The sequence below is a fragment of the Monodelphis domestica genome, chromosome 5 (genome assembly GCF_027887165.1).
Source record: "Monodelphis domestica isolate mMonDom1 chromosome 5, mMonDom1.pri, whole genome shotgun sequence".
NCBI classification, from domain to species: Eukaryota; Metazoa; Chordata; class Mammalia; order Didelphimorphia; family Didelphidae; genus Monodelphis; species Monodelphis domestica.
In genome coordinates, this window is record NC_077231.1 from 127,614,419 (window position 1) to 127,631,821 (window position 17,403).

General features: G+C 33.8%; 1 protein-coding gene across 5 annotated transcripts in view; it reads right to left on the reverse strand.

The window, feature by feature from the left end:
- Positions 1-440: 440 nt before the first annotated feature.
- LMO3 (LIM domain only 3) overlaps positions 441-17,403 on the reverse strand; it is a 73,644-nt gene continuing 56,681 nt past the window's right edge. For all 5 annotated transcript variants that reach the window (XM_007503596.3, XM_001366694.5, XM_007503597.3 and 2 more), the window contains 2 exons: positions 10,350-10,475; positions 441-3,309 (listed from right to left, as the gene is read on the reverse strand). In XM_007503596.3, the coding sequence (XP_007503658.1) occupies positions 3,204-3,309; positions 10,350-10,475 (232 nt within the window). In that variant the 3' untranslated portion in view covers positions 441-3,203. The remainder of the gene's footprint in view (positions 3,310-10,349; positions 10,476-17,403) is intronic.

Below are 17,403 nucleotides of genomic sequence, written 5' to 3' on the forward strand. Positions count from 1 at the left end.
ACACACGCACAACCAACATTGTAATTTTACTTGTGAATGCTTTGCTTCATTTAAGTAACAACTTCCTTTGGGAAAAAACACCCCCTACACTTTGGAATTTAGTGGGGTTTTCCCCCATTAATTCTTAAATTAAAATGGATAAACTTATAAGTCTGATAGTAAAACAATTAATACTTTCAAATCAACTGGTTACAATTATTCATATAAAATTTTGCCTAACACTTGTGATCTTCAATTTTGACAATCTTCCCTAGTAAATAAAACCACAAAGTACCCATCCCCAAGACACTAAAAATAATACTGTGGGATTATTTTTTCTGTCCCAACTAACCCATATCATAAGCATATCAATGCATGTAAGCATCTTTCTCTTCTCTCCGCTTAAATTTAAGCTTTCTATATGGATCATCTAAGGTTCTGACAATTAAATGCAATTGAAGCAGAGTTATAACCTTTTTATTAAAAGCATAAATCCAAGTATAAAAATGGATGAAAGAGATCAGAAGATATTTATTAAGCAAGATGAAAGTAAAATTACAAACATTTCAGCTTAAAACTTGATCAGTGTTTTTGTGAAGTAGAGCTTCCCTGATCCTTCAACGCAAAGATTATATAAGAAATATGTGGTGAATGGAACTGTCCCCTCTTTTAAAAAAAATCTAAGCTTGAGTCTAATACTGCAAGATTTGGAAAATGAAGCATAATGTGAAATATAAAAAGTAAAGAGGAAAACTTGCCACAATCCAGTGAATCTGAATAGTGTACTGCAGACAGGGTTTAAAAAAAAATCACTATTAAAAGAGCAGTGCAGATGTTGATTTTAAGATTTCAACGTGTAAATCAAGCCTCTAAATTTTTAAATTTATTCATATTGAAGATATAATAAATAATCCAGTTCATTTATTTTCCTTATAAGTAAAAGAATTTTTTTAAGTACTAGAAAAGAAGTAAAAAGAAATTAGTTTGGCCTTTTGCTAGTGAGGACCTTCAATTAGATGACAGAATCAGAAAGGACCTGAGAGGCCACCTAGTCCAACCTTCCATCCAAGACAGGATGGCCTTCCACCACAAAATGAATTTTGCTCACAATTTACCTTACATGTTCTGAAACATAATTACAAAATGTAAAATAGTTTACATTTTAAAAGACATTTGCAAATTAGATATTATTTGACCTCAGGTAACTATCAAGAATGAGAGGGCAATAGGAAAGCCACTTCTTACTTTTTCCTTTCTTTTCATAAAAGATTCTTCATCAAATAAGTAACTTTCATCTGGAATTTTAGTCTCTGTACTAATTAATTACACTTTTGTGATATTCAATGTAAAGCTGCTTACTATGAAATATCATTAAAATGCTTATGTTTATTTTCCAAAGCATGAAGTTCTCTTGAAAATAACCTTTGGCAAGTATTGAGAAAATGTGTACATGTGTCTATTTCCTCCAGACTTAAATGCATACTGATCATGAAGCTTTGCTTTAAATTCAAGTTCTCAAATACCTCACATCCAGACTAGAAGTCTGAAAATATACTTTTGTCTAAAACAAAGCAAAACAAAACAGTCATAAGATGCATTCATTACCCTTAACTTCCATTCTTTGTATATTTATAAGACAAAACTTCTTTGCAAAACCAGTGGAAAACCTAAATTCCCTCTATAGGCACAGCAAAACAAAAACAAAATGTTAATAGCACCACATTTGCTTTCGCAAATTATATGCTTCATTGTGCCTGTGTGAGAACAGCTTAGTGACTGAATGGAATGAATCCCACCCAAGAGGAGTTCAGGTCTTCACATCTTCCATAATTGTTCTGTCTTCTATAAACCTGCTCACTTGCAAACTATGAGGTAAGCCTAGAAATAATATTTACTCCTAACAAAAAGAATAAGTAATGACAGATTTTCGATGTCTCTGTGATGAAATCTGAGCAAATAGTTTCTTTAAATTTAAATAAAAGCAGTTGGGAGTATGAGGAACAAGTTTAAAAGTGCTCAGTTTGGAATGTTAAAAGGATGGTAGAATGCAGAATAAAATATAATCAGTTTCAGAGTGGTTTATCCAATCCTTGTTTCTCTTCTTCCAATTGGTCTTAATAGCTAGTATTATCCAGTTTTGAGACACAAGTAGCACTGCTGAGAGGATGTCATGGCTTCACTGTATAGAAATAAGACTTCAGCAAATTTCTGTGCAACTCCAAATATTTTTCAAAGACCTTAGATTATGTGGAAAAAATCAAGGATAACATGATGTTTAAAAGTTTTTATAAGAACTTTGATACTTTTCTAAGTCACTACACCAGGGCAGTAACACTTTTCTAAATTAACCCTTTGGAAAAAAAATCCATGACAACCAAAGGCACTAGTTTGTAAAGGGGACTAAAGGCTGACAAAAAAAAATCATGAAACATATTAAGAAGATTGAGTACAAGAATCTGAAATCATTAATAAGTATTTTCATGATTTAAAGATATATTCTAAAAATGCCACTTTTTCCCAAGTTGACAAAAAATAAAATTACTCTTAGATGAAACTTTTATGCGTTTTTTTTAAAAAGCTGATCTTCAAGCCCCTGAAAATAGGGGTCTTATAATGAAAACACTGACAGACCCTTCATCATAGTGGCAGTAGTAGTGGATGCTGCTAGAATACTTTTGTTTTCTTAAATATTTAACATAGATAGACTTGCTTTATCTATGTATGTAGCAATTAGTGGGATTTACCCTTTAATTTTTTTAATAGAAAGTTACAGCTCATTTAAAATAGCTGATAGATACAGAAAGCATAAATATACAATAAGTTTAAACACTGATTGTACTAAATGCAACAATACAAAGAAGCAAACAAAACACAAATGGTAACACAATAAAACTGTATTACATTTGTGCTTCAAATATTACAATACATTATATACAATAGTCCAAAATAAACATCTCATGCCAAATGACACAAAACAAAGAGCAAGCAAGAGAATCTGACAATATGTACATTACCTTTTGTTTTTAATAATAAACATTCAACTCTGACGGAGAGCAATTTTACTACATACAGCTGCAGTCCGCCTTTTATTCCACACGATCATCCTGTTTCTCTATATCTACGCTATCCAATAGGTTCCTGTGTCAATTCTTATATACATTTTGAGCAAAAAAAGATAAAAGAATGTAGTGCTTTTGTATTCTTAGTGGAGTGACGTTGATAGATCAGCGAACCTGGGGTGCATAACCTTCTTTCATCAAACCCTCCTCATAGTCCGTCTGGCAAAGGATCATGTTATTCTTTAAGAAAAATTTGTCTCCGACACAAAACCTGAAAATATAATAAAAAAGAATCATTTTGACAGATTTAAGACCATTTTATCGTAGAGGCAGTGTTTTAAAATATGGTTCTTTGTCAATGACATAATTCTATAAATCTGAAGTTTGGCTTAGATAACGCTTTATCAAAATGAGGCAAGTTAGAACTTTATAGAAATGCTACTTGATTATTTCCAATTTTAAACTTAAGTCTTAAAAGAAATCATAATTAAGAGATGTCAGCCAAAGCAGCCCCATATTTAGACAACAGGTTTGTCTAGGGTGAGCATATATTAAAGAACGATTTATTTGAAGAACAAATAGAACTTTATTGCTTTCTGGGAAAGAATAGAGAAGCATTGGCATTGTTTTGTCCATTTATTCACATTATGAAGGAGGGCAGGGAGGGAAAACATTAAAATAAACAGGCAGATTTTAGAAATTAAGCTTATTTTAGTGCTTTCTATTTGTCAAAATGTTTAAATTTTAAGGATTAAAAAGTGAAAAAAGAAAGTCTGCAGCATGAAAGCTTCTTGAACAGACTATGCTGCAGGGTAAGACTCCTGGTTTGAGACATGCTCACCAACTCTAAACCATTTACAGAGGCATTTCTTGGAGATTTCAAGTTAAAACAAAAGAATTAACTAAGGGAACACTGATGTGAATAAAGCAAACCATTTTCATTAGCTAACTATGCATTTGACTTCATAACGCGCTGCTTAATCTATTATAGGCAATAATGCTCTTAATAAAGGCTTTTTGTTGGAGGAGGGGAGGGCGGAATTTCTAAATGATGGGACTTTGGTCACCATTAGGGTCAGCAAGAAATGCTTGTGTTTAGAACTGATTTAACTGCTATGTGGGGGTGGGGTGCCCAGGGAAGGTTTATATATGTATTTAATTGTAACAATTTAACCTTCAAACAGTCCTGTCTGCTAGAGTTGACCCAGTATAACAGACATATAATTATACAAGTTGACCTTCCTGACCTTTGATAGTGGCCTCTCTTTATCAGACAGTCAATTTCTAATGATGTTCAAGTAGAAATCTAAGTGGATTGTCAGATTAAATTGTGTATTGAAAGCTACCCTTTAATGTTTTGTGAAGTTTGAGGCTTCAATGAGTAGCAGTTGGGCTGATTTACATTTGCAAAGATTGGAATGCTAGACAAACAATGAACCCATTTATTTTCCAACTGGGTAGTTTTGGAAATTTATCCTTACACTAAAGTAGATAGGGGGAATTGCACAATAAAAAAGTAGAATGAAAAGAATTAGTTTTTCCTCTTAAAGGAAAATTGGTCTGTTTATTTATGGAGTATACTTTCCCCCCTCCTCTAGGATTACTGCCTGCTGATGATGTTGACTGAAAGGGGAGCTTAAGCAATGATCTTGAAATCTTGCAGTTATTGGAGGTCAAGACTGATATAATGAACTTTAAACATCTTGGCCTTGGATTGTTTTTCTCTCCTTTACTGGTTGTAAATTATATGATAATTTAAAATGATGAAAGACGATTTGTTACTGTAGATTATACTGGTAACTCAAAATAAACTAAAAAATAGAAAAATCTTTGGTTGGGAATGTATCTATTGCATTCCCATCCGGAAGAAAATTTTCCTAGATATGGAACAAAATAGCACAGACACTATTTACAGGCTAAAATTCAAAACCAATGATTTATATGCCCTGTCTTGTTGAAGTGAATATTAATTTCTTAATAAAATCAATATTTATATAATGTCAAAACTAAAACTGCTAAAGCTCTTCCTTATGCTTTATGAATTTATTTCCATACTGAAATGAATGTCCTCAATACACTCCTCTTACTAATCTTAAAGAACTACAAAATTCACATTATTATAACTAAGTTTACATTAAGATAAATAAAAATACATTAGCTCCCAAAACAACAGGTGAAGTCAAATTATTATTAAACCTCTTTAAAAACTTTTCCCCCTTACAGACTATGAAAGTGTTATTCTCCAATTATATATTAACATATATCATTGTTATAAAGTCTTCACAGCAATAAACCATTGTTCCCATTTACCCAGCTCTATGATTTACCAAGCTCTTCCTTCACAACTATCTCCTGAGGCAGGCAGTCTATCATCAGCCCCATTTTACAGATGAGGGATCTGAAGCTCAAATTAAAATGAATTGAGAGTCAAAACCCATATCTACTGTTTGCAAATCCACTGTTGTCTCCTGCTTTGTAACAATGCTATTCAATATCTGAACTGTTTTTAGATATTTACATATATTATAATTCTACATTGTTATGGGCATCATATGACCATAGATTTAGAGAGGAAAGGGACCTTGGAAGTTCTCTAGTCCAAACTAGGCAGATTAAATAAATTGCCCAGGGTCACAAAGTTAGTATGAGCCAATGCCCAGCAAAAAAGGGAATTAAAGTTAACTTTGTAATTTTACATAGAATATTTACATATTGAAAGCCTACAAAGATCAAAAAGGGAAAAACATGCAGTTGTCAAGTAATTTTAGCACTCTAATAGAGATTTAAATATTGGAGTTTATATTTAAATCTTACATTATGAGACTAGTGTTCTATTACATCAATGTTATTGCTATCATATTTGACATGTTATTGTAATGTAATGAATGTTATTAGAATAGATTAGAAAATGTCGAGTAATGGACTAGAGTTCCATGTAAAATAATTTTATTGAAAATTCAAGTCATTAAAATGATTCCTATTCTGACAACTTTGGAATAGATAAAAAGTTAACAATCTTCACCAAAATACTTTTGGTCTAAAGTATAATTTCATCTCTTTTTTCCCCCTACAATGCCAATATTACAAAAGTATAAGGATTTATATATGCGGTATGATGGTTGTTTTTTTGTTAGCTTAATTTTAAGTTGAATTCATATGAAAAAAATCTTAAGAACTTTCTGAAAGGGTTAAAAATGTTTACATAATACCCTCTGCATTAAATAGCTGATGATGCTGGGTAAGCACATAAAGAAAGCTTTAGAAAAAAATAAAGAAAAGGCACTTCTATTACTACCATCCCTTCAAAGGGTCATTAAAAGGCTACAGCTCTTAACTTTCCTAATAGGGTAAGGGCAAATTAAATCAGACAATTGCAATTTAACTGTCCCACCTTTCTCTTATAAAAACAGTTAGGTAGGACCCAATTCTATTCTCTGTCTGTATTTCTGTTTCAAGTTGACACTCAGGATTACAGAAAACTTAAAAGGATTTCAGTGCTACCCCCTACCATTCTCAGGTTGTGATCAGTCTCTTCACTTGAATGTAAACTACAGAGTAGGGGAAGGTTTCTTTTAAATGAAATTAAATTAATTATTCGATTATTATTTATATTATTTATTTTTAAATTAAAAAAATTTCCCCTCTATGTTTAGTACTGTGAACCTATTGTACACTATTTTGCCAACCTGTTTTCCGAGATGAGATCTAACAATTTATGATTGCAAAGTACTTAGCACCAGTAACATACCATCACATTCCTAAGTCCTGGTCCTCATTACAAAAGGCAGTAGGGAGAGTATGGAGATAAGCATTTATTAAGCACCTACCATCTAAAAATGGATTACAAAGACTTTTGACATAAATTACCAAATAGTTTACAAGTTGGTCTCATGGCTTTCAGGCCTCATGGCTTTAATTTTCAATGAAGATGAATTTTTTTTTTAAAACCTTTACCTTCCGTCTTGGAGTCAATACTATGTATTGGCTCCAACACAGAAGAGTGGTAAGGGCTAGGCAATGGGGGTCAAGTGACTTGCCCAGGGTCACACAGCTAGGAAGTGGCTGAAGCCAGATCTGAACCATCTCTAGGTCTGGCGCTCCATCCACTGGCCACTTAGATGCCCAAAGATTAACATTTGTAGAAAAAATAAGATCCTTGTGGAGAGAAGCGTTTTTGTCTTCATATTCCCAACGGTTAGCAGAGTGTCTGGCACATCATAAATGTTCAATAAGTCCTCACTGAATTGTGCTGAGTTTACCTGGTAGGATCTTGAGGTCTACAACTGAACCACACTGCCATTCAAAATCACAAAAACAATGCTTGACCTGACATTTAAAGCACGCTGTAATCTGGTGCAATCCAGCTTTCTTTCCCCGAGTCCCTAACGCAAGCTCTATTTCTGAAGATATCTCATTTTTTCCCTTCATTCTTTCTTACTTGATGGAAACAACCTCCAGGAGCCTTTGTATCTCTCTAAATTCTCAACATGTATCAAGTCCCATTATGTGATTGGAATTGTACAGGATGAGGAAGTCATCACACCTCTTAAAGAGCATCTCATCTTTTAAGACCTAGAATTTTATTTCCTCCATTAAGTCTTTTGATCATTCCTATGATCACCATATACCTTAAAACACACTGATCTATCTATCTATCTATCTATCTATCTATCTATCTATCTAATTTTTATCTAATTTCTTATATCCCCAAATAAATTGTCAGCCCCTTCTGGGGAGATTCTTCTTGATTCTTTATAATTCTTGACACACAAGGTAAGTGTTAAAAAATAAAATTATAAAGGATTTTTCTCAAATCCTAGTGTTTAAGACATTCCAATTATGAATGGATCTTAAAGAAAAACTAATTTAAATCATTGTATTATATTTTGACTCATTCAAAATAAGGAAAGGCTATTGTAGTTAGGAGAAGGAAATCTTGGATTATAAGCATTTACTTCCATATACATATTCCATCTTGGAGAATCAAGACCCAGAGAAGATTCTAATTCATCTATATTTGGTAATTTGGAACATAGATTTCTGTATTTAGAAATAATATTTTTGGATATGGAGATTTTTGGATAGTGAGAATTTTGTGAATGGCCCAATTAGGCCTTAAAAGGCATGACTTGCTTTGAATAGTTGGAGATTTTCATTTTAATTATATATAAAATTAAATATTAGAACTAAAAACCTAATAAATAATCTTACTCAACATTCATGATATCTCATTTCAAAAACAACAAAAAATTCCTCTTTGGGAAAGTTATCTATCAACAACAATTTGCCTTATGTTTCACTTGAAAAGACACCAATTATTACAATTATTTGGCTGCCTAAAGTAGAGCACCATGAATTATCATGGCTTTATTGGAAACAATGGTTTTCCAAGCTAACTTCTAGGAAAAAAGTGTCACCTACGTGGAAAACCTTTTGTACTGAGGGTAACAAAAATTGCCTGCTTTGCTTGACTGATGAAGATTAGCTGACTTCTTGCATTAAAGAAGTTTGTCTTGTATGGGCTAAAGTGACAAGATAATAACTAAGTGCTAATTGTGCATAACCAACACTAAAGATATGCGGCCCCCTTATGGCATGTAATAAATGAAGCGACAACAGAAATATATTAGGTACTTTCATAATGATACTAGAGTAGTGTTTTACAGCAATAAGAATATGAACAGTTTTAGAGTCAGAATTTAGGAGTGTTTGTCTTACTTGACTGAGTTCTACTGGGGAGAGAGACTTAATTGTGAATGCATTTTTTTTATTTCCATGGTGAAATAAAATTGATGCATGATTTGTAAATAGTATTAACAACCCGCAATTATTCTGTATCCTAATACAGTTTAAGAATGGTTTAATATTTGTATGATGATTTAATTTTATGTACAAAATATGCTTAGAATAGGGATGCTCAACCCTTAGGTCAGTAGACCAAAGTAATAAATCAATGCAATTACTCTGTCTATTAATAATATGCCTTTTGGAAATAAGCTGCATTTGATAATTTTTTTCTGAGTCTCAGCCAAAAGTGTTTGGGTTGTAATTTGTGGTTGCAAGGATCTAGTGTCATAAAACCTACTCTTTGGACTAGGAAGATGAGCCCTTCCAATTATCCCTTAGGAGAAAGATGTCTAGCTTTAATGTGTATCGGCACATGTCTAACTGCTTATTGAAGTTCTTCAGAAATATACCTGAAGTTTTGGAAGAAGAAAGTACAGATGCTTTGTGTTCTTCAACCAAATCAAATGAATATTCTTTTAACCAAATAACTTACAGCACATAAAATATGAAAATGTATGAGTGTGTTCCAATTCAGGATTATATGAAGCATTATATAGTAATTGAAGACTGCTTAAAAGGGGAGAGTCACATTAGATAATAATCATCTGCAGAAAGTATATTCTTGACATTTAAGTTCTTCATGAGATCTTTCTTGATCTCCCAAATTGTTAGTGCTGTTTCCTCAAGATTCCCTAGTGTGCTCACCTGCACACACACACACACACACACACACACACACACACACGCGCGCGCGCGCGTGCTCACTCATATTGTCTTCATTAGGATGTAAGTCCCTTGAAGTAGCATTTCCATATGTTACAGTAAAAGAAAACTCAAGTTGCCAATGTTATTTATTTAGACGCTAAAATACAGAGATCATATAAAAATATTTGTTTTCCTCAAAACTTCTGTTGGCAATTTGTTTCAGAACTAGAACAAAGCCCAGAGGAAGTTGGTTGGATCCTCTGTGAATAATTTCTATAAAGAGGCAGAAAAAAATCATTGAATATGAAAAGGCTTGGGTGGCTCACTCTTAATACTGAGGAAGTACCATAGCAGTGTTATAATAATGATAGTTAGCATCTACATAATGCTATTAGATTTGAAGAATGTTTAACAAATGTTAGCTTATTTTCTCTTCACAACAACCCAAGGAAATAGGTGCTATTATGATTTCCATTTTTTAAATGAGGAAACTAAGACACGATGTCTATTCTTTAAACTACCAATGCCCAGTTGACAATTTTTTGAAAAGGACTAGAATGAAAATAATGATTTATTAAATTATTACAAATATATGTAATATAATGATGCATTAAATTAATTAAAGGAAGAAATTATGTAATCACCTGTTTTTTTTCCTATCCCAATTGGGTATTCCTGTGCCTAAATGAGTGTTAATAACACAGTTACATTCAAATAATTCCTTTAAGTTTAGTGGAGTCAAATATTTTCTGGTCTTAAAAAAAAGAAAGAGAGAGAACTATTCCATTGCATTTGGAAGACCCAATAAAATTTTCTTACCTTTGATTACAAAGCTGACATGCAAAGCAGTCCAAGTGGTAAACATTGTCCTTCGCTCTCATCACCATCTCAAAAGCAGGGATAAGCTTACTGCAAGCAGCACAGTTTCCTGTTACACCAAATAACCTAAAAGAATATATGTATTTTTTTTTACAAAAATAAAATTATTGAAAGGGAATCTGAAATTATGGATGAAAAGGAATCAAAACAAAATACTTATGATATATAGGTAAGCAACTTTTATGTATTAAATGTAAACATTTGGGGGGTCCTATATATCATTATTTCTTTCAAAGTTCTCTTATTCAATAAAAGGAAATAGCAAAGCAGGGTTATGTACCCACATGCAAACAGAAGCCAACCAGTTTGAATACATGGCAAGAATTTTGTTCTTGGATTGTACCATGAATATAAGATCCATGTAACTTTGGGGTTATTGCCAAATTTATTTTTAAAAAAACCAACAACAACATTTTAGGTGAAATTAAAAAAAAGCCATCTTTAAAAGATGCAGCCTTCTTTGGATTTTTGACATCTAGTTAATAATAGCTATAGCATTATTATTAAAAGAACATTTTATGAACAAGACATCTAAACAGTCAGAAAGCATTAGTGGTTCATGCACCTTACAGCCCTATACCATAGTTATAGCTATGATTATGTTATTCAGGTAGCACATTAAAGTAAATGAGGCTGTAAACTATATGTAGCTAGTCCAGGAGTTGAAGTATAATATACTGTAAGAATCATTTGAAATGTCTAGTACAAAAACACACACACTTTAAAAAAGAAAAGGACCTATTTGCTCTAGATCTCTGCAAATAGTTTCTGTAATAGCCTGAAAAATTGCACAAAAGTAAATGCCCATCTAGACTCATAACAGGAGCAAACAAGGAGCAATGATTTACTCTACTTGTTTTTGGCAATATTTGAAGCCAAGTTTATTTAAAGTACTTAATAATTGTAAGAATGCATAGAATAACATTCTGCATATTGTCATTAATGCTATTTTCTTTTTTTTCCAGGAAGCAAGCTACATGAACACAACACATCTGCCAGTTTCTTTTTTTCTCCAGTATCAGGCTGAGAAGAGAAAAACATAATGGCTCTCAAGGGAAGGAAGAAATTAAAAGCAGTTCTAAACTAATGCATTCAAAAGGTACAACATAGGGAATTCAGTTTGGTAACAAAAATGCAATTTAAAGAAATCTCATCCTTTCATTTTATTGAATTTAAAGATTACACAGGTGTGCTTCTGAGTCTTTCTAAGTGCCCTCCATTTATAAAGACATAGCTTTTCTTTAAAGGCATAAATACATATTTTCCAATTCAGCACGATGTCTGCTTTCATACTGATTACGTTTGTCTGAAAGAATGGCAAGACTGGATGTTGCAAATCTGATTTTTGGCAAAATGCCTATTAAACATGTACATCAAGATGCCCAACATCTTCTGAACATGAACACCTTGAAGGTAAGAACTTCAGATATATTTTAATCAGTTCCTAAGAGGGTGAGTGTTTTTAATAAGTTTTGGGCAATCATGATATTGCTTGATAGAACAGTCTTGATTTTTTGGTGTTCAATATTTCCCCCCAAACACAGACCTTCCTCCAGTTTTCTTTGAGGAATACATCATTAGGCAAGCATTGCATTGCTAGTGGTTTTATAATCTTCCTATCAGGAAAAGAATTTGGCCTCTGTAGAACTTCCTTTTAAATGAAACTTTACTTATTTTCAACTAGAATTCCAACCAGCATCTCTTTAATTCTAAAGAAAAATTAGGCCTTTCATACTTCTATAAGCAGAATTCTGAATTTACTATAAAGCCAATATCACTCTTTGGTCCTTTGCTACCTAATGGTCTATTCAGGAGTAGCATACTTAAGAACTTCATTCATTTTCAAAAAGTGAGCAAAAGATAAAGAAACCTTTAAAGTTCTTCATGCCACTCTATATACATACATGAATATCAACGATGGTTAATATTGGATAATGCAATTTTTATTTGGTTTTCCACTAATGCACACAATGCCATTTTGAAATTCTGGACATAGTTTCCCCCAATTTCAATTGCTCTTGCTAGCTGAGCATTTATCAGCTACCTGATTAGAATTTGTTTCCACACAAACCATTGATCATCAGCCTATTACTAGGCAAATGACAGTTAATTACCCACTACATTAACCACTGGGACCTGAGACCTGCTTCTGCTGCCATCAGTCAACATGATAAATGTGGCAAGTTCAGTAATGCATGGCCAGCCCTGAGCTGCCTGCTATAGTGTGAACAACCCTCAATCTCACTTCCAGGCCCAGGAAAATCTATGGCAATCTGCATAATTACAAGCTCTGGGTTAATAACAGACAAATGATTTGTTGCATCTAAACAAAGTCCTTGGAATGGGCCTAGTCTCTGGTGACTGCCTGTGCTGTTCTGCCACGAGTGTACTTTCTAGTACATTGTGCACAAAACAGATCTCTGACGTTCTTAGCCTTCCAATTTGTTGCCCTCCAATTTATGGATTCTGCATATGTGATTTTTAATCATTAAAGGACTCGAAGCAATATTATCTTAATTATTCTCTGCTGTAACTAGGGAATTAGGCTTCAGATAAAATTTTCTTCCTCGGCACACTCTCCCTGCCTCGCTGGAGGCTCCATCACTTCTCATCTACACCTGGAGTCTGAAATCCTAATGATAAATTATTGCCCCTTTTCCTAAGAGGGCGAACCTTACAAGGGAACATTTTACTGAACTGTCAGCTCACAGGCTGAGAGCAGAGATGTGGAAATCTGATCTAATTTACTGCAAAACGATGCATTTGTTAGACTTTTCCCTCAGTTTTGTCCAAGGATCAAGAGATCATTCAGCAGCCACCTTCATGGGTTTCTTTTTCAGTGAGGCATGCCCCATGTTCTCCATAACACAGTCTTCTGGGAAAGTAAACGAAGTAATGTTTTGATTTTAAAGAGAGAGGTGGGAGGGAGAAGGAGGGAGGGAAGGATGGAAGAAGAGAGAGAGACAGAGAGATTTTTTATGCACTTTTTTTGAAGATTTAACAATGGCAAAAGAATTAGAGAAATTATATTTTTATAGAAAATCAAATCATTTTCCAAGCTGTGAAGCCCTAGACAAGTCACTCAACCTCTCTTTGCATCAAACAGATTTGAGGATCAAATGAGATAATATTTGCAAAGCACTTAGCCCAGTGCCTGGCATATAGCAGGCACTATATATATATATGTTAATTCCCTTCCCTTCTCCTTAAATCATAGTCCTACTCTATATTATTTCCCCACATTCTATACAATGAAGAGCAAAAGAATAGTTTACGATAACTGTTTTTCACATTTTAAAAACAGGTGTGAAAATTGGTAAAATCATCGTATTCCAGGTGTGACAACTCCCCTCACCCAGCTCAACTTGTCAACTAAGTAGAAAAATCCTAGGAAGATGAATGGAATTATGTATTCTTCCCAGAGTCACAAAACTTTGATGTGTCACAGAAGGGATTTGAAATCAAGTCTGCTACATTATCCTTCATATCACATTCTCTCTCCTAAATTTTAGATTCTTAAAAAAAAAAAAAACTTACCTTCCATATTAAAATCAATATTGTATACTGGTTCCAAGGTATAAGAGTGGTAAAGACCAGGAAATGGGCATTAAATGATTTGCCCAGGGTCACACAGTTAGTAGGTGTCTCAGGCCATATTTGTACCCAGGACCTCCTGATTCTAAGCTTGGAGTCTATTCATTGTGCTTAAACCATCTACTTTTGAGACTTGAATTACCTGGCATGTTTATGCTGAATAAAACTGGATAATTTCCAGTCTCCCTTCTTTGTTAGGTTAGGGATCTTTATAAACCTTTGGGCATTTTAAATACGATTCTTACCTATTTTGCAAATGAGAGACTACAAGAAATCAATTCTAGTCCATGAGAGGTTAACAATCACTATCACACCTAATGTCCAGTCTGGCAACTTTGGCCTCTATTCATGCTACAGGGTATTTTATGATTTATTTAAAAGGAAAAGAGAAATTGCATCTGCTGTGGGGCTGTCATAGGTTGGAACTTTATCTACTATTTAACTTGTCAAATAAGTTGCTAAATAAATGGCAGCCTTTAGCTTCTCTTTTTGAAGTAATATGAAATTCAGCTTTGCTTTGGAAAAGCACTAGGAATTCCTTGCTCAAACATTGCACCCACTTTAGCATCTGTTACTGACTGCTAGAATCAAAAGACAGGCTGTTTAACACCCTTTTAATATCATTTATCCCCTATGCTCTGATTTTGTCACAATTTCCACAGTTTAAAAGGGCAGATTTTTTTTACAAGAAGTAATATAAAGCATTCCCACAATGAAGACAATAGAAAACAATAATTCGGTGGTTTTTGTGGGCACAGCAACACTTAGAAGGCAAGGACTTCTGTACATTCTATTTAAGACAGATTATTGTGGGTTTTCAATACATACCAAAACATCTTTGTAGTCTAGGAGTCGATAAAGTAGAATAAACTTTATAGATGGTTATGACGTGCTAGTTACCGAAATTCCACTGAGAGGTAGGGAGAAAAAAAAAGATTTAAAATATCTGACATTATTTAAAATTGTACTTTCTCTGCTATATGATTTTGGAGGAAACATATGTATGTCGCATGTAATAGCATGAGAAGTTTCCACAGACTTTTTACCATATCACTATCACAACTTGCTAAATCAAGTTCTTAACAACTTAGAGGAAATCATACTTGAAATACAATTGTTAAAGAAAAATGTAAATATACTTCGTAAATATTTAATTTGGAAAGACACTAAAATTTCCCCCAGAAATCTCTTCTTAAATTTATGGCAGGGCTGTATATATCCTTCTAAAGTAGAAGTAATCTCTGGCTAACATGTTCATAGAGAAGTTTTCTATAAAAGTATATAGAGATAAGTAGAGAGGAGGTTTGTTTTCTAGAGATATACCAATATAAGCATTTCAGTTGAACAGCTCTAACTTTTAACATCTTTAGTCTGGTTTTCTTGTAGATGTTACAATGACATGGGATATTGTCAGAGAAATTAGAAAAGGGCCATTTGCTTTTTTGTTTGTTGTGAATGAACTTTATGCATTTGGCAGTTTTACTTTTCAAAATAAGAGAAAGGTAGATAAAGAAAAAATTAAAATGCTATTAAAAAGGATAGATCCTCATGTCTCACTTTTCTCACTGAATCTTATCCATGAAAATCAGGTTTATGTCTATTATGGAAAAGGTCATCCTCTCAAAGCACAATCAAGTTAAAAAAAGCCAAAATGTTATTTATTGAGGAATAAGTATCCACCTATTGAACAGCACATTTATTTACTTATCGCAACCCTTACCTTCTGTCTTAGAATCAATACTAGGTATGACTTTCAAGGCAGAAGAGCAGTAAGGGCTAGGTAATTGGGGTTAAGTGACTTGTCCAGGGTCACAGAGCTAAGAAAGTGTCTGAGGGCAAATTTGAACCTAATATCTCCTGTCTCCAAGTTTGGCTCTCTACCCACTGGGTTACCTGGCCTCTCCAAACTATACATTTATGTTACATTTATGACATTTGTACAATTATCCAATATATAGGTTAGTAAATTAATTTTGGATAATACGTACCAGAGGTGACTGCTCTTTAAAGAATCCCTGACAGTACATAACTTTTTTGAAAATAAATTTTATAGATAAATAATTTTATTATATAATCATTCCAATTTTATTCTAATTATGAAGCAAGACACACTTGTACAGGAGTAAATTAGTCATGCCTACGTCCATTCTTTTCATTTCCATAACCAGATTATTCTCAGGCATTTATTTAAATAGGAAACATTTTAAAACAAGACATTCTGGGTTCATCCCACTTATAGACTCCATCTCTTTCATTCACTCAGAAAACTCCTTTAAATGGTATTTCTTCCATTCATATTACACTTCCTGGGTCCTTGCTGTTTACATCTACTGGCCTTTTCTCAATCTCCACATATAGATTAAACTATATAATTTCACTCTTCAGTAATTTCACCTCCTGGTTTACATTCTTTCCCCTTAATTCTCAATAAATGACTCCTATTCTGTTCCATTTTCCTCCCCCCCCCCCCCTTTGTAGCATCCAACTAATTAGATAAACCACAATGAAAAGCTAAAGAAGGTCATCAAATTGTGCTGACCAGGACCAGTATAATGTCACTACAAAGACTCAGCTCAAGGAGAAAACTTTCCTGGTCCCCAACACTGCTAGTGCTGACCTTTCTAAGGTTCCCTTGTATCTTCTGTGGACCCATCTTTTGTCCTCCCTAGAGTGTAAACTCTTTGGGAAAAGGGGCTTCCCCCCAACCCCCGTTTCCTTCTATCTCTAGCATTTTGGCACAATTCCTAGTGTAAAATAAATGCTCACTTTATCTGTGCTGGTTGACTAAATGACAATCCACTTAGTTTTTCTCATTACTTATCACCCTCTCCCACAAATATTTTAAAACTTCCCTTTACGCAAGTCCCCAGTGCCAATGTTCTGATCCCACTGTTTTAGCAAAAGACCTCAGCTACTTCAGGAAGATTAAGGCTACCCTTCATCTCTCTATGCACGTGGGCATCTTCCCAAGACTCTCACCTCAGCTTTCTTGCTTTTCTTGATCTACATTTTATGTTTTGGGTACCTCTTCCACTCTGGATACTTGGATACTTGTCTATATTGAACATATTGAACCAATATTTTAATTTCTCTTGAGCTCCAATCTCCAATCTAACTTCCTTCTTAAGCATTTCTACCTTGATGTTGCCCTGGTATTATACACAATATGTCTCCCCTTGACTCTACTACCTCAAAATCAAAATCTCCCCATCCTCTCTGTATCTGTTCACTATTCTCCCTATCACCCACGCTGGAACCTAGAAATCACCTTTAACTTTTTCTTCTCCTTTATTCCTCAAAGTTGATTATTGTGGGTTTTAAAATATTTTGTGTGTGGGTGTGTGGGGAGAAACTGCATCACCCCCCAACGTGCCCCTGGGGTCCCTCCCCCTTACTTCCT